The sequence below is a fragment of the Lathamus discolor genome, chromosome 3 (genome assembly GCF_037157495.1).
Source record: "Lathamus discolor isolate bLatDis1 chromosome 3, bLatDis1.hap1, whole genome shotgun sequence".
NCBI classification, from domain to species: domain Eukaryota; kingdom Metazoa; phylum Chordata; class Aves; order Psittaciformes; family Psittacidae; genus Lathamus; species Lathamus discolor.
The window spans coordinates 11,578,143-11,596,100 of NC_088886.1; the positions used below are offsets into that span (position 1 = coordinate 11,578,143).

At 40.6% G+C, this 17,958-nt stretch overlaps 1 protein-coding gene across 1 annotated transcript in view; it reads left to right on the forward strand.

Annotated features, from left to right (window-relative positions):
* The window catches only part of TESK2 (testis associated actin remodelling kinase 2), an 86,156-nt gene that overhangs the window by 45,103 nt on the left and 23,095 nt on the right, over nt 1-17,958 (forward strand). Inside the window, exon 5 of the mRNA XM_065673486.1 lies at nt 15,128-15,274. Coding sequence (XP_065529558.1) covers nt 15,128-15,274 — 147 coding nt within the window. The remainder of the gene's footprint in view (nt 1-15,127; nt 15,275-17,958) is intronic.

Sequence of the window (17,958 nt, forward strand, 5' to 3'; positions counted from 1 at the left end):
ACAAAGTGCTGTAAGAACAATCTTGACTGCTGCTTATTTTATTTTTTTCTTTTTAAGAATCCACAGAATTCCTTGAATTCCTGCATATTTTTAGTTCAATTACAATTTTTTTTTTTTTAATAGGTGTGTCATAAACCTCAGGAAAAAAATTACTATGGAAATCCTTCCAGACATGTTAATTTTTATCTTGGGCAAGATAATGGCTGTTGGATAATTTGGACATGTTGCACCATAATAGCTTACTGAATTGGACACTGCTGTTTTTACCAGTAACCACAATTCATTGTTTTGAGGCTAAAATGCTGTTATGTAGCAATTTGGAAAAGACTTTTCCCTCCACTTCTCCCCTTCTTATGCTTTCCCCTTCTTCCTTCTACTCCTGAAGCTCATCTTAATGAAAAGCCTGTGGCTTTTGAGGGGAGAGAGATTTCTTCAATAAGTTCCTCTGTGATAATGGAAAACTTTCTTTCTCTGCTGTTCCTCCCAAGAGTAACAATAAGGAAATTAACAGTATTACAGAAATTAAAGTAACAATTAAGGAAACTATAAATGCAGTTAGTGGAGTTTCAGCCCTTCAACATCCTTCCTTTTTAAGTAGGATTTAATTTTTTTTTTTTTTTTTAATTTGGAGATAGTACTGATTAGGAAGAAAAAATATTAAAAGCTTAAAATTATCAGAATTGTTACAGTTGTGCTGAAGGAAAAGTAAGTTCTTCAAGTGAGAAGGTCCTTCTGACATACAGCTTGCATAAGCAGAGCCTGTCATTTAATTAAAATACCTAAGTTTTATTTTATTTTCCTTCTTTCTCTTTTCCCTCCCCTCTGTTCTTAGGCACCTTTCTATGGAGGGCCTTTGACCCTAGAATGGAGAAAACCTGACAGACGTTGTTTAGACATCCTCTTCGAAATCTTTATGCTACAGCAAAACCTGTAGGCATACATTGCCTTCTAGATAGCAGTTGCACCCTTCTGAAAGTTTTAAAAAGCCTTGGAACATCATTCCTTCCTTGTTCCCTCCTCCTCCTATCTCCTGTAGTACTTGCTAATCCGTGCTGTTATTCTACCAGTGTGATTCATATTGTTTGAATAACTTCAGTTTTACTCATGTAGCACTGCAAATATTTAACTCTGCTTTGGTGATCACAATAGCCTGTCAACCCTAGGGAACTCTGTGTCCTTAGAGCTGTTGTTCCTATTATCAGTCATTCTGCAAATACTCCATACAGCAAAGGAATTGTTCCCAGTTAGGTACTGAGCAACCTTGTCTAGTGGAAGGTGTCCCTGCCTGTGCAGGGTGGCTGGAAATAGATGAGCATTAAGGTCCTTTCCAACCCAAGCTACTCAGTTATTACCTGTTTAACAGCTTGGGTTTAGCTCCTGGGTAAGATGGCTTAGGTGGTTGTCCCCCAAAAGAGTAGCTGCACTTGATTAAGCTATGCTTGGAGACAACTGAAGAGAAGATGAAAGTTGTATTAAAGGTGGCACCAAGTAAAAAATTAAAAGAAATAAAGGATCTCTCAACTTCATCCAGTTAGAAAGTGTTACTCATCTGCTGAATACTGCTGGCTTTCCAATTTCTGTGGGAAAAAAATATGGAGTTGTTAGGGAAGCCCTTTACTTCATGCAATATTAAAGGTTTAGGTACTACCTAATGTGTAAAGCCAAGCTGCACTGATTAGAGTCTTCTGCATCAGTTTGTATTCCGTATCTTGTACTGTTCGGTAGCTACCCTCATTGGAATCTTCCTTAGGCTCTTTGTACGGTGTTTGTGACTGCAGCACTGAGAAAAGAAAATCAAGAGGAGGAGCAAAAAATTGGAGGGGTGGGGAAATGTTTTAGAGATACATAGAGATGTTTCAGTCCTTTGTCTCTCCTCAGATTTGGTCTGTAATTCTGGTCCAATTTGGTCTCATTTGCGTACATAAAGTATCTTACTTGTGTGTATTAGATGTCTTGGGCAGTATGTCAAGTTATTTACTTTATGGACTTGCGGAACTGGCAACTGCTGTGACTTTCTGGGGGAATGAAGTGAGTGACTGAGCAAACCTGGATAGTTTTGTTGCAGCTTTGAGAATATTCCTGTTAGTTCTCCATGTCTTTGTTTTAGAGGAATAAGTCTTGATACAGAGCAGTGTAAAAAGATGGATTTTACTTTGAAGTAACTTTAAAAATAGATTAGCACCCTATGATGACAAAGGGTATCTTTCAGATTACTGTCAGCAGCCACCAGCTGGCATTTTCAAATGCCTCCTGGCTGTAGGATGCTGCAGAGGGCCTGCTGCTTAAACTCTGTAAGAACTCCAAGTATGTGTAAAATTCTGCAGATTAAATTGATCCTTATAATCTCTCAGCCAATGAATAGCATGACCTGTGGATTAATACTGTAATAAATCTCTACTTGTATGCTTTATTCTTTTTGTCCTTAGTTCAGATCTTTTTTGTAGCATTTGTTAGAGCTACAGCTTCATTTTGATATACCTCCCTGGCCATAGGAAGAAGAGTTCTTTCTATGGTGCTGTACTGATGCCAGTGCTGGAAAATGTAATGTGTAGAGGCAGTCTGGGCCTTTGCAGGTATAAACCCCAAGTATCAAAAGTATAAGTTCAGCCTTACCAAAAAGTATGTCAGGAGCCTCGGGTCCTCTACTAGACTGTGGTTACTTTATACCCCTTCTGGAATGGACTTGGGTATTAGAACTGAATATATTTCATTCCAGGTAGGTGTGCTTTGATGACAAGAATGGTGATATGGTATAAAGCTAGAGTACCTGTTGTTATTTGCTTGCCCAATTTTCTGCTTTTGTTGTAGGACTAGAAGTCCAGCCAGCACACATCTGTGTTATTTCCTCTGTTAATTTGGTTGTTTGGGTTCATTAGCTTTTCCCTTACAGGAGTCATTAAGAGTCAGGCCTTGCATATACTTGCTTTGGGATCAAGAGAAAACCATTTGTCTGGACCCCAGGGATTTGACCTCTAGAGAAGAGTTAATGGTCACCTTGTCTGATGCAGCAGTAGTTGCGCTCCCCCTTAATGACTAGGGACTGTGTGAGAAGTTTGCTGTAGGGCCTGAGCAGAAGAACAGGGGTCATGGAAACAGAAAGAGGGTTTAAAACAAAGGGAAATAACTCAGGTTTTAGGAAGACTAGGCTAGCCTGTAAAACAAAAGGTGAGAAATCATTCCATTTCATTGCAATAGTGTTTACCAGTACTAAAAGAGAATAAATGCATCACATGAGGTGTCTGTTAGGGCTGTTCACTGTTTGCATAGTGCTTTATGTTTCTGTTCTTGAAAAAAACACCACAGAAAAAATGCTGAGAGCTAATAATGCTTTGAAATATCTAGTTAATTCTATCATCCTTTTTTAAAATACATAAAACTGTGGAAGCTTTTTACTTTGGGGAATAGAGTTAAGGTGAACCTACAAGACGCAAAGCCTCTGTTACTGTGTGCCTGCTTTGGCGCATGTGAATATCAGCTCAATCTTTTGGGGTTAAAAACCCCGGCAAACTAAACATGTACAGAAAGACAAATCTGTTGTCTGAGCTTTCTACTTCATTGCGTGTGAACACAAGGGTTAAGTTGGGAAGAACTGAAAGTACCACCTTTGTTGTCACATACAACAGCTATTTTTCTGAAAGGAAATATAGGTAATAAGGACTTTTCTTAGAGCCAAAAAGTTATGAAGCTTCTGTTTATATTCTGAGATGAATGTGTTTGTAAGATGGCAAACCAAGTATCTAGCAATATCGTTTTGAAATTTTAAAGATCCTGAATCTATGAAATGAGAAGCCTCGGGATGTGCTTCAGCTTTCTTGTGTCAAAAGTATCATTTTTTAGCTTTTGCTTAAATTATTTCATATTTAAAAAAAGAAGTTACCTATAAATTTTACTATTAGGCACTTGTATGTGTCCATCTGAAATAAGTTATTTCAATGGTTTTGTCCAGGACCACATATAGAGCCTGTGCTTTTTCTTGTTCCTGTGTAGCTTGCAAAATGATTCCTAGTACATCTCTGATGGTTTTGAAATGCAGTTATAATTGTTTTTATAAGCTTGGTTCAGTGCAGACACTTCCCTTCATCTCTTCATTGTTCGTAATAGGATTTTAAAAATAGTTGTCAACACTTGGGCCATATTTGGGTTTAGTTTTGCTCTCTTCACGGCATATGGAGTGTTGGTTTCAGTTTTGCTGTAACAGTTTGCTCAGGTTCTCAATTTAATTTATAAAAAGTGGCTGAATGCACTCTCAGCAAATGTAGGTTGATGCTTGATGATCAGCTTTACCGCATCCTTTCTCTGTGCCATACAAGGCATCATGTTTCATCTTCAACTCTGTGTCCTTTTCTCTCGTGTATTCAGTCTCTTTAGAGGATTGCAGCATGTCTCTCTTCAACTTGAGAGATCCATGTATGAAAGGCTTAATATACCTGACATTACTCAGCCTGCAGAATTGAAGAGACCCATTCCTGTGCTATTGATCTGTGTCAAGAAGCATGGGTAGCTCTAGAAGCAACCATGTCCTGATGCAGTATTAACTGGAGAGTGCCAGACTAACCAACTGTATTGGTTTGAGATGAGGGGTGTCTGCTTAAAGGGAGAATGAAAAAGGGAGAGCCCCACATGGCAGGGGGGTTGGAACTAGATGATCTTGAGGTCCTCTCCAAACCTAACTATGCTATGATTCTATGATTCTAAAAACCTCAAACCAAACAAGCCATTTCCGGTAATGATTCAGTCTAGATTATCAACTGAGTGAGGGTCAGAAGAATGTGAGCACCGTCATGCTGTTTTATAAGCCAAATACATCCCATTTTTGTTGAAATAATGCTGTAGGCACTTGTAGTGAGCCTACATGGTTCATTATCCCAACAGCTGAAGACTTGAAGGCTCTGGTACCCGCCACTCTACCTTCGGTATCAGATACGAGTTAGGCTGATAAAAGGTAGAAGTAAACCTGTTTCATCTCTATGCAGCAGTGGATGCAACATTAAATCTAAACATGGTACATGTGAATTAGATTGCTCAAAGCAAGTGGCATTTAAAAAGCTTATAGAAAAGGGAGGGTCGTGATAGGATTTGGAAACTGTTACACTTGCTATAATTTTAAGCTTTCATTAATTATTTTGTAACAAGAAAGCAGTGTGTCTTAGTGAAGTTATTTCACAGAAGTTAAGACAAAGTACATACTATTTGCTTTGTTTATACTGTTTTCCTTGGGAACCAAATATTTTTGTAAATTAGTTAAAAGGAAAAAAGACTTTAGCCCCAAGCACAGCTTGATGTGCTGCACATACGAGAAAAAGTCCATTTAAAATCACACAAGGGGGCCTGGCTTTCAGTGTCAGGAGGCAGGAAATTTAGTGTTCTGGCTGAAATTCCATCTCCAGTTCATACTCTTGCAGGCTGATGTTGTGGCATATGTGGTGTGCTTGACCCTTTAGTTCTTTCTCCAGCAAAAATGATACAGGCCTCCGCAGGAGTCTGTCTGATTTGTAGCGTTGCAATTTTGAGTGCTTAAGTATCAAAAGTCAGGTTCTTGGAAAGCTTGTAAAGGACCTTATTTAAGTTAGGTGATCTTTCCATTATTTTTTTTTCCCCTACATCTGATGGCTATTTACTTTTTTACAAATGAAAGTGAACCATTCTTGTCTGAGTACAGTGATCAAAGACCTGGGGTTTCCCAGGAAAACATTAAACAATAGAGGATTTCTCTCTCTTTTTTTTTTTTTTAACTTAGTTTTTGGGTTGGTTATACCAAGTTAGCCCCATGGAATGCAGGGGCCCTTGTGGCATAGCTTCAGTTTGATAGGAAATTAAACGCTGCTGTACTTCATCCCGGCGCTTGTTCTGAGGACAGGAGGAAGCTTTAATGACAGAATTTGTGTGATTTCCTGTGGCTGTGTGCCTGATTCCCCCAAAATGCGTCTTCTTTTTTTAAGAGAGTGACTTCCTGTCGTGTATATTTGCAGAGATAGAATACTAAGTACAAGAGGTTCAAGTGGGTCCTTGAATTGATGGGATTTTAAACTTAACCCCAGGGGAAGTTCAGGTTAGATATAAGGAAGAAGTTCTTTACTGTGAGGGTGGTGAGGCACTGGAATGGGTTGCCCAGGGAAGTTGTGAATGCTCTATCCCTGGCGGTGTTCAAGGCCAGGTTGGACAGAGCCTTGGGTGACTTGGTCTAGGGTGAGATGTCCCTGCCTATGGCAGGGAGGTTGGAACTGGATGATCTTAAGGTCCTTTTCCATCCCAAACCATTCTGTGATTCTCAGAATGCTGTAGTAAAAAGTTCAGTTGTGGGAAAGAGAAAGCCAGCAAAAACTTTGGCTTATGGAGGATGCAAGTTGGCCTTACAGGTTCTCTTTCAGGAGAGAAGTACTGGCAGATCAGTTAAAGGAAAAACCTACTGTAGGCTGGTGGTGACCTGGTAAATTAAACACACTAGGGACAGTTCTACAGAGGAAGTCTCTCCTTATGCCAAAAGCAAGCAGGCAATGAGTGCATTGTGCAAGGAGTGCAGGCAATGAGAAGCAATGTGCAAGGAGTGCATTGTTCTGAAGGCACAGGGAAACTGCAAGATGCATTTGCAATATGTGGTTAGGGGAGGAGAGAAGGGCGAGTTCTCACAGAAAAGGAAGTTCAGATGTAGAAAGTACTATAATCGAGACCCTAAAGAAATACACATGTAAATAGAGAAGCTAAGGCTTTGAAAAGATGAGTCTAACTTCAGGCACACAGTCTATATTTATGCATACAGGTGCTAGATCAGAAGAGATGAGCAACCAGTTATTTCAGTGAGAACTTCTGAATGTTCAAGACTTTGACTTCTAGTCTGTTTTAAATGCCTATGTATGAACTGAAGAAGTCATGGCTAAACCTCTCTCTCTCTCCCCTCTTTGTCTTCCTCTCTATCCCCTCCCCTCTCTCTCTCCCTCCCCTCTCTCTCTCTCTCCCTCCCCTCTCTCTGTCTCTCTCTCCCTCCCCTCTCTCTCTCTCTCTCCCTCCCCTCTCTCTCTCTCTCTCTCCCTCCCCTCTCTCTCTCTCTCTCTCCCTCCCCTCTCTCTCTCTCTCCCTCCCCCTCTCTCTCTCTCCCTCCCCCTCTCTCTCTCTCCCTCCCCTCTCTCTCTCTCTCCCTCCCCCTCTCTCTCTCTCCCTCCCCTCTCTCTCTCTCTCCCTCCCCTCTCTCTCTCTCTCCCTCCCCTCTCTCTCTCTCTCCCTCCCCTCTCTCTCTCTCTCTCCCTCCCCTCTCTCTCTCTCTCCCTCCCCTCTCTCTCTCTCTCCCTCCCCTCTCTCTCTCTCTCCCTCCCCTCTCTCTCTCCCTCCCCTCTCTCTCTCCCTCCCCTCTCTCTTTCCCTCCCCTCTCTCTTTCCCTCCCCTCTCTCTTTCCCTCCCCTCTCTCTCTCTCTCCCTCCCCTCTCTCTCCCTCTCTCCCTCCCCTCTCTCTCCTCTCTCTTATCTACACAGGCTGTATGTTGTATTTAAGTTTTTCCTCCTCTTGTGGGAGGATGATTAACTTGTTTCACCACTTCAGAGCCTGTAATCGTGCACAGGGGACTTTTTTTATTATTTTAAATGAGCTGCATGTTGTGTTCTGAGGAAGGCTTGCTAAGTATCTTGCTGGTGGTAACCTCTTCCCCCTCCTTAGAATATCTCAAGGATAGAAGAAAGTAAGATAAGTGGCAGAGAAATGTTGACCTGCAAACAGCAAACACCATTGTCTCTTCCTTTCTCTCCCTCCTCTGCATGTGTGTGCCACACACATGCAGGTGGTGCCTATGTGTGTTGCATGGGGTTTTTTGGGGGTGGGATTTCTAGTGTCACTGTTCTGACACTCATTGTAAGCCAACTGGACCATTTGCCATTGTCTCAAGTGAAAAAGAAAAACGTTCTTGAACTGCAACCCCTGCAATTCTTGTGTGGTCGCTTTCTGATATCCTGGCAACATGTCTAGGTTAATAAGAGTGAGAAGATGCAAGCTTCTCAACTGTTTATGATGTGAGGGGGCGAGAGTGGAAGGAGAGACGACTACTGCCTGGAGGACTAGATTTTCTTGTTAGTTGTGTGTATGAAGAAATGCAGTCCAAATAAATACTGTGATGCTGGCCTGTTAGCTTTTTGTCTGGGATTTTTTTCATATATATTTTCCAGTCCATTCAGTTTGTAATGCTCTCGCTTCCCCTTCCCACTTCACCCCGGACCCCAGGAAACATACCTCTGAATTAACAAGTGGTTTGTAGTTTCACTTCCTCATTTCACTTTACTTGTCAGCCTTCCAAACCATTCAGAAACTGAGTTGTACAAGAAGATTGCTTTTATGTTTGCTTTTGTACACCACTATAAATAGGGGATCTTGGTGCATTCTGTAATGACCAATAAAGTGTTTGAGCACCCACAAATGTAAATGGACATTGCGGCCCAGCTGGAGTATTGAGGCTTGGAAAAGCACTCTGAAACAGCTCAAGCCCAGTATTCCTTGTGCAGAATTTAAGCCAAATTTGTACTACGAGAGGTGTTTTTGTGCTATAACTTTTGTGCTCAGGAGATCCTTGTGGCTCTTTTATGTCAAAAAAAGCAGCAAACGGGTTGTTTATCTGGAATTTTGCAGGCACATAATCTGTGGGCTGCTACTGCTGGTATCTTTGTGGGGAAGGTGAGAAAAGACCTTATTTAAATAAGAGGCTCCTGTCGGGGGCTAGAGCTAGCTTCTAGGCAGAATTGAGTGTATAGTATGTTTGAAATGCTGTCATTATGGGTAGAGCCGTCTGCTCTTAACAGAAGTGTTATTGTAGAGATGCTGTTTCTCATGCCTGTGTCAGCAACAAGGTACTTTCTCTTCTGTGCCTGTGTGCTAATTTATGCCGTTGCTAGCTTGCCATATCCCAGATTCTTATCTGCACTTAAACTGGGCTCTTATTTAGAATCCAAATGGTTATGACTTCAGATTATAAATGCAGGGGTTTTGTTAGGCCTTCTTTGCTTTCTGTTTTTTTCTACTAATATAATTACAGGAAAAAATGGTTATCAAGGTCAGTTTGTATAGATACATTGGGAGTGTTTTCCGGTTCTGACAAAATAAGCTTATTTCCTGAAATATTTCAAAGTTGAATGTGAGTGAGCATCCATAAACCTTACTTCATACATATGGGTTGCAATAGTGCATTGTTGCTAGGTGCCTGCAGTTGAAGCCTTCCTTCCAGTAATCTGTTTCTAGCAGCAGGCAAGCAAGCGAACATGAGATTTTTTTTGATTGAATGGAATGACAGGAAAGGGATAAATTCGTCATGCTGACCATAAGAGCTGTTGAATGTAGAGAACTAAAGGAAGACAGATCTTGCCATATTCTTTTCCATGCCAACACTTAAACGTTTGGAATGCAACAAATGGTTCTCATTACAGCTCCTTCCTGAGTTAGTGCATGTCAATTCTTGTTTGCCCTTATAAAATAAGCCATGCCTGTGCAGGCCTTTTTAGAAGGAGGAGCCAGTGAATCAATCAGTGCCACAACTGACATGGAAAAAGGAACAGAGGTAGATCTGTTGCGTTTCTTGGCATTTGATTCTGAGTTCTGATGAGTAACTAGGCTGTAACAATTGCATGAGGAAGCTTGCCCTCTCCTCTATGAATAGACGACACTTTGTAAAGATTATTTTAATCCTGTAATGGTTAACACCTTTAAAGAAAATACATCATTCTTTAGCAAAGAACTGAATAGTGTATACTGGTTGAGAAATTGACTTTAGGTTACAGAATTCCCCCGCCCTTTGGTTTTTATCAGCTGAGCAGCGGCCTTTAGAGGAAGACTTTTGGCTTTTCTTCTGTTCTTTCAATCAGACTGTTTTTCCCAGCCACTTGAGCCCTTCTGGTCCCTCATGGAAAAATCTGAGCTTTGTTCTGAAACGTGTCTGCTTCACCTGCATGTTCCGACTCTTTGGTGCTTGTGGGTTTTTCCTTGGCAACATTAGTTCACCTGCTGTTCAAAAGAATACTTGTGCAGCCCAAATTAAACATTCAACTTGTTCTGGTTTTAATGTTTTGATTTATTTAGTGCAATCACCGAGTTAGAAATGGAAGGTTACTGCTTAGAGATTCTTGGGTGAGGTAGGTTTGTGTGTTTTTAAACCATGGGAGGTTTTCTTTAACAAAGAGAAGTCTATGAAGTAGCTTAAAGTCCATTTAATCTGGTAGTCAGTCTTGGTGTATGAACATATACAGTATCTCATATTGTAGCTTTGAACATACTGATGCTCTCTTTCTTTTCCAGTTCCAAACAGTTGAAGCTAATGAAAAAAGTGAGGGAAATGAGGAAATTTCCAGTCCTCCCACTGTAGCTAATTATGTCACTTGTGGCAGAAGGGTACATCGCCTTGTTGTCTTGCAGCCAGAAGCCTTCAAAGTAGTTACTTAGTGCCGACTGTGACAGATGACTGTTGAACATATGAGAACTGAAGGGTGGGTTGTGTCCTCCTTGGAATGGGTGGTTTAAAACTTTTTTAACTTCTGCAGATAGCCGAGTGTAAAGATCTCAAGTTTATTCGGCATGAAAGTTACCTTCTTACTTCCAGCATTAGAAATGATACAAATATGCAAGCTCTATCTCTTTTGACACTGCTTCAATGCATGTTGCCAATGTCTGCAATGTTACTATTATTCTTTCCAAGTAGAGTCCAACTATGTATTCTGGCTTTTGTTCTGACATCTCTCTAACTTCTCCACATTGAAAGCACTACAGCCACAACTCTGGTTTCTTTTTTCTCCTGCTTCTCTGCCTGTTTTCTTCATTGGGCTTTTCCAGTATACTTGTTCGTTGCTATCTCAATGTTTGTCTTGTAGTGCTCTGGGTCCCCAGAGCTCTTTACTCACCTCATTTGGTCTCTCCACACCTACTTTTCTTAACCACTTAATGCATTGCCTTTGGCAACATTTGGGCAACTGTATAGGGGTGTCTTGTGGCTATTTGTTGCTTCTTAAATGGCAAACTGTGACATTTAAAGCTGAGAAAATAGTGGGCCAAGTTTTTTCTGGCTTTCCTGTGCAGTGGTGGCTTATTTATGTTAGACCTTCATATTGAAAGAGCATTTGTTTTCAAAATAGTATTGAAAACTCTTTGCAGTTCCTTTCAGTCTGCCCCCACAGAGTTGGCAATATTTGGAGTCTTTGTTGTTGAGCAATAACTGCTGGAATCACATCACGTGAATCTGATGAGCCTTTTCTTTAAAAGCTTCTAGTTCTCATATTAGTGTAATCAAACTTTTATTTTAAATTTGGAAGGCTAAAATGTGCCTGCTGAAGTTTAGTATTAATACCTTGAAATTAACCATATAATGCCATATGTAAGTACCATTATACCCTGAATTTCATTCCATTCCTCATTTCGTATGCTTGACTTTGATAACGTCTTGCAAGGAAGCAGTCCTATTGTGCTGTTCTTAGGTTAAAATTGCATTGTCCCCTGTGCCCTGACTCTTGTATGGGAAAGGGTTATATACTGCTGCTTTTGCGTTTTGTAGCATTAAGCTATTACATCAGAAGCCTCTTCAAGGCTCTTTGATCCAGAAAGCACCTACGCTTGGCTGAGCTTCTGGGTAACTTCTCCTTCAAAGAAGCTGCTGCCCTCTTGCCTTAGAAGGTTTGGGAGAGGTGTAAGAAGTAAGTTTGCTGATCTTTGCTTGTAGTAGCAAAAGCCTGAGCTCTTACCACAGATAAATTTTATAGGAGAGATTGTTTTTGTGGGCTAAAATACCAAGTCCTTTAAACCAGTGTCAAATTTACTGTGGTGAGTTGTAATAAATGCAAAAATCAACAACCTGAAGCGGTTACTTTCAGATTCTGGCAACCAGATAAACAGAGTGTGTTGGTGTCCTGTTACATGACAAAAAGCTAGCAGGAGGAATAATGGGTAGCTGTTTCACTGCAACCTGATGATACCGGGTTTGAAAAGGTCTGAACACTGCTCCATTTAGCTGTGAGGTCTCTTTATGAAATGTAGTGGCCTTTGCTTTCATTGTCATAGCCCGATCGGATCTCTGCTCCAATTGCTTGTACACTTATGCGATGGCTCTTGTAGCAGAATAATGCTTTGAGATGTGTCTGCTGCAGCCTTACGGTACCATCACTGAGATGCTTCAGGGACAAAACAAAATCCAGTATTCTCTTTGGGAGAGGTGCATGTACTATCCTTGAGGATATTCTTACCACACAGAGCTGGTTTGTGCTAGTAAGAGACTGAGAACAAGTATTTTTCTTTCAGTTGCACTGGCTGTTAGGAAATAATGTACGTGATTTTGTGTCTGTTGCAAAAAGGCATTGTTGAAGAACTCTGGAAAAAAAAATAGGCCATCGTGCTGTCTGTCTGCATTATCAGCCTGAATGACTGGAGGAACTGGATTATTTATGTGATACGAGGGAGCACTGAACTCTGTGTGCTTCTTGCCTTAGGAACAATTCAGTATTCTGCAGGCAAATACTAGCTGTTGGCCAGCTAAAGCCTGAGATCAATTGGAGTCTGAAAAGATGTCAGTAGGAAACTGTTCGTTCAGTTCTTCGCTTGGTGATTATCCTGCTGTGCTTCATAGAAATACACTAGAAATTAGAGCTAAAAACAGAACTCACATCTCCAACGAATGAGTCTGCTAGGTGGCAGTTTTGGATAGAAGGCAGTGTGTTTTGTGTTATGTGCTAGAGTCAGGTTTGAGCCTTGCCCTTGCAGCTCGTGCATGCTGTGTCCTACAGGTGTGTCAGTTTTCACCCAGCTCTTGCTAGAATCCAGTCCTTGCGGTCAAAATGTATGAGCCTACCCTGCAAGCCAATGTGACAGGAAGGGTGCTGAGGGAATAGATATATTAAATACACCTAACTAATATGGCAGCAGTGGATCAAATCAGTAGGCTGCTTTATTGAAAAGGAAAACAGAAGCTTAAAATAGTAGCTAGCTATTGTCATAGTTCAGTGTGTATGCCAATGCTGTCTTAGGGGTTGCTTGTTTTATTTATAAGCATTTCTGTAGCAATTACTGTCATGGTATGGCACAGTTTGACCCTAACCAAAGTGGAAAGCCAGGCCAGAAATTCCCTTCCCCCTTGCATTCTCTTGCCAATGAATTAAAGCTTGGTAGTGCGGTATGAATGGTCTGTTATTGCCCACTGAGAAAGGTGAAATGGTTTGAGATAATTGATGTGTCACTTTATAATCGGGTTATTGAGCTTTAGTGCCTTCTGTTCCAGGTTGGTCAATATTGTTCTGATTTGAACATAACTAGATGTAAAGTGCTGCTCGGTGTTCCAAGGAGGCTGAGAATATAGAAGTTATTGTAGAAATCTTATTCACCATTTTTTCCTTAGGCATGCTAGCATCGTGTGATTAAAAAAAAATAATTATATTGAGCAGTGTGTGTGAGGTCGAGTGCTCTATAAAGTCATGTAGCCCCCTTAGGGATTCAAATAAAAGCAAGGAGAGAGAAAGATCAAAGTTGGGAAAGCTCAAAGCAGCGTTGTTTCCAACCTTGAGTCACGTTGGCTGCAGCTCTGTCCAGTTGTTCTTGAAAATCTCCAAGGATGGAGATTGCATAAACTCAGAGTGACCTGTTCCGGAGCTGCTCTGCTCTCCTGACTCATGCTGCTAGCATAAGGGACAGGTTGTTGAGGAGAGAGAGAGAGAAAGGTCATGTCCTGGATTGCCACTGAAATGCACTGCTGTGCTTCAGCTGGGAAGAACCCAGCTCCCAAGGGATATGCCAAGTAGCTGAGGGGAGCAGTGAAGTCCCGCACCACTTTGTGGCAGTTAAACATTGGTTTGTGCCTCATTTCCCCAAACAACTTGGCCTCATTGCACAAGTTTCACAAGGAACTATTTATCTGCTGGAAAAGGTTTTCAAAATTAACAGGCGAGCTCAGAAAAAGATAGGGCCTATCTATATGTGCTCTCCTTACCATAGCATAGTCTGAGCACATCAGCTGCACCCATACTGTGTGTGGTTCATATTTGCTTGTGCTTCAGGCTCCGAGGCTCTGAGAAGCTCAACAAAATACAACAAAGTTCAAAGTTTCTGAGACACCAAGATCTGTAATTCTGATTTTTATTTTAATTTGATAATGGTGGCACGTGTTTTGTCTGGGTGAATGACACAGGAAAGCTCAAAGCCTCTAGAGAGAGAGAGTTGGGGAGCTGTCTGGCACAAAGGAGCACACTTGGCACAGCCTGCTGCGCTGTTTCATGCTTGGACCAGGCTTGGGACCAAATTATCCTGTCTGCTTTGCTGGGATTTTCTTGAGAGAAGTCACTGCATTGATGCCAGGTTTTCTTTCCAGAGTGAGCTTTTGCTTTGTTGCTGGTGGGGTATCAGGGAGTGAAACAAGAAGCTACTCAAGCACAGCGTAACTGCTCTTGTGATATGAAGGGTCTCTACATAAAGCGTAAGCCCTCTGTTGCTGTAATGATTATTTGAGCAGTGGAGCTGCTATGTCTTAAGCCTGGGTTATATTTCTTAGTATTATCTGGGTGCTGCTTTGTTGCACTGTCTTTTGTAAAATTTATCTCATACCTAATGTAGGTTCCTTTTCATGAGGACTACCATTTGATGGGGTTGATGCAGTGCTGAACACAGGGAATCAGGCTGCTGGTTAGGACTTGTAGATACAGCAGTGCAAAAATGTAATTTATTGCAACATGTGGCAGTGTTTTTCTTTGATGCTGCTTCCCTTTAGGGAATTGATATTTGGGAACTTGATCATGCTCTTACACCTGGATGCTTAGACCCTTCTTTGTTGACTCCTTCTGTATGAGAGTCAGCTCTTCATCCTTTTGACCTTATTTTACTCATGCTGAAATGAGAGGGTGATACTCTATTGTTGGTATTTGTGAAGGGTCCATATAAATACCAGTATTTAAATGCTGCAGAGCTAATGCAGTGGTGGCTGTGCATGCATCTTTAACATAAATGCTTTGGTACAGCCAGTGAAGGGAGACATTTTTAGACTCCCTTGACCTGCAGACTTTGTGCCTGCTTAGCCCTTGAGGAAAAAAAAAAGCTTTCAGTGTGTAGCTGATCTGAGGACACTTACGTAATGATGAATTTTACATTCCTGACAATATATGAAGTTAAATAATTACTAATGTTGCTTTGTCTTTTCAGTACATCAATTGTGGTAACCTGGAACAACTATTAGACAGTAACCAGCATCTGCCCTGGCCAATGAGGGTGAAACTGGCATATGACATTGCTATGGGAATCAGCTATCTTCACTATAAAGGCATTTTCCACCGAGACCTTACATCCAAGGTACTGTTTGTAAAATTAAGGGAACTTTTTAATGAAGTTATTAGAACTGGTTGTTTGGTTCTTTCTCTTGCAGTAGAGAACTGCAGTTTTATAAGGTGTGATCTAAGACATTTTGAGAAACAAATTGTCATAGAGTTTATAGGGTTCAAATTTTCCTCAAAGTGTGTTGATAGTTTGTGTGCAAACAACTATCCTGAAGGAAGGTCACTCTTTAAATGAGTTCAGATTAGGATTTCTCAGAAAGCAGCTGCAGAGTTTTTTAGTTCTGTATTATGGCTCAGTGAAGTATTTAAATCCCAGGATAATTAAGCATAACAATCTAACATTTGGAAAAGGTTAATCATACAAAGAACCCAAATTGAGGAGATTACCACAAATGCACTTTAAAATCTCCTTGTTGTTTTTGTTTCCTCATAAATTTCACAAATCATCTTCTGTAGGAAGAGGGACCTTTCATTTACTGATTCAGCATTGTGTTGCCCACAATCCTGGTTTAAATTTCCTTCTTTTTTTAAGTCAGTAAGATCAACACCATTTACCTGAAATTTTGAAAGTTCAAAATTTCCTTCAGAGTGTTTCAATGGCAGAGTTTTTAATGGACATAGATTTTTTTTTTTTTTTTGCACTGCTTTGGTGACAATTTGTCTGAATTTAGTTGGCTAAAGTAGCTCATTCAAGCTCAGCTAGAATATTGACAGAGGAGCACTAAGCTCCCGTGAACAAATTGCCCCAGTATTCACACTGGGTCTTGCCATCTGTTGCATCCTGAGCTGAGGGCTTTGCTGTCCTGTCTGTCCTGTTGTCTGGAGCTAATGAGCTAGCTTAAGCTCACTGGGGCCTTGTAGTGTGAAAGTACTCTAAAACTGTTCTTGGGAGAACTTCATAATGCCACTTCAGTCAATAGCATCTAGCAGAATGTTATCTTAGCCTAAAAGGAACTGTTTTTTAAGATTAGAAACAGCTTTTAAAAACAAAACCACAGCACCATGCTTTTGCAAATGTGACTACTAAACCTCCATCCAGTTTTAGGGGATTTTAAAGCTACCTCACTGCAGTGTTAAACAGATGAAGAATGTGCATTTAGCCAAGGGGAAAAATACCACAACTGGTAGGTCAAAGAAGTATTTCAGTGAAGTCATAAAATATTTCCTTGGGTTTCCTTTTTGAGTGAGAAATACTGAATTACTCAAGGAAAAATATCACATTTATGAAAAATGTCCAGACTTGAAGTCATGTCACTTTGACATGATACACTTAGAAAGCTCCATTTCAGTCACCTTGCAGCGTGCAGATAAGAGATGCGTAAAAATAACTGAAAAGGTAACTTGCTTTTCCCCTTCTTTTTACAGCTCAGAATGTATTTTAGCATAGAGTGAGGAAGTAGAGTTACTGCAGGGAACCAAAGTAACTAAGGAGAGCTCTGCCTGCAGCGTTTATTGTAACACGTGCTGTGGTGGCTAGTCATATGAAAATCAATTTCCTGAGGCCTCTGTGAATGCCTTTATTCAAAGCTCTACATAAATAATTTGTAATTCGCCGGAGCTGCCCTACCAATGCTTCAATATCTTCTATTGTTGAATGTCAGCTGTTTAGAAACGCACCCGCTGGAGGAGTGCCTGGTTTCACTGCAGTAGCAAACTCATCAGTGGCCACAGGAAGTAATAAGGATTATTTAAAACAACAAAGCAAACCCGAAGAATTTAGTAATGGCTATGTTATGTTTGCATGGTTCTTAGCACTAGAGGTATAGTATCTGCGTGGGATACATTGGAAGCTGTTGGGATAAAAGTTTAGGTCATCAGCTATAGTCTGCATTTTCCAGCTTCTCGGGCTGTATTTTTCAGTTTCTTTGGGATTTTTAGGGTTGGTTTGTTTTTTTGTTTTATTTTTTAAATCTTTTCAGGTGATGCATGCACTTGCTTGTTGTGTTTGGGAAGGGAAGTAGATGAAAAAGCCTGTCCTTAAACACCTGGGGACTTGTGAATTTTATTAGTATATTATTATACTGAGAAAATAGACTTTAAATCTGTTGGGCAAATGGCTCTTCTTTTGGGTAAATGTGTCCCCTGCTGGCTGGGTAAGTTTGCTTTGTTCCAAAGCAAGAAGATTAAGATAATAATCATAGCAAAAATCTGCCACCAAATCTTTTCAACTCTTGACTGTGGCTTTTGGCTACTGCCTGAGAAGATGGCTTGTGTTTAACCAGGTTTGTACTGGTGGTGGAATGAATTGTGTGAGAAAGCTGAAGGAAGATGTGATGAGCTCCTTCCTTGGGAGAGAACTTGTGATCTGGATTGAACTGTGTTATATTGTCCTTCTCTCTTTGGTAAACTTCAGTAATCGATGTGATGGCTTTATTAATCAAATGAAGGTGAAGACAAGGATTTAGTCTGCAAACATCAGAGCAGACACTGAGTTTGCAGGGTGAGAGAGTGAGGTATTTTTCTAGGAAACTTGTTGGCCCTGAATGAACTACAAACAGAATGAAACTGAGACTTTATGTGCAGGAATGTCTCCATTCTTTAACTATTACATTTATCACAATAACCCACTGCAAATTATCTCTTTAATATGAAATTTACTATAAAAATTATTTGGGATTCATTTAGACCTGTACTTCTGCCTTTTTGCTGTTTCTGATAATATCTAATTCCTGCAGCTTCTGGAGCAAGTGGCATGAATAC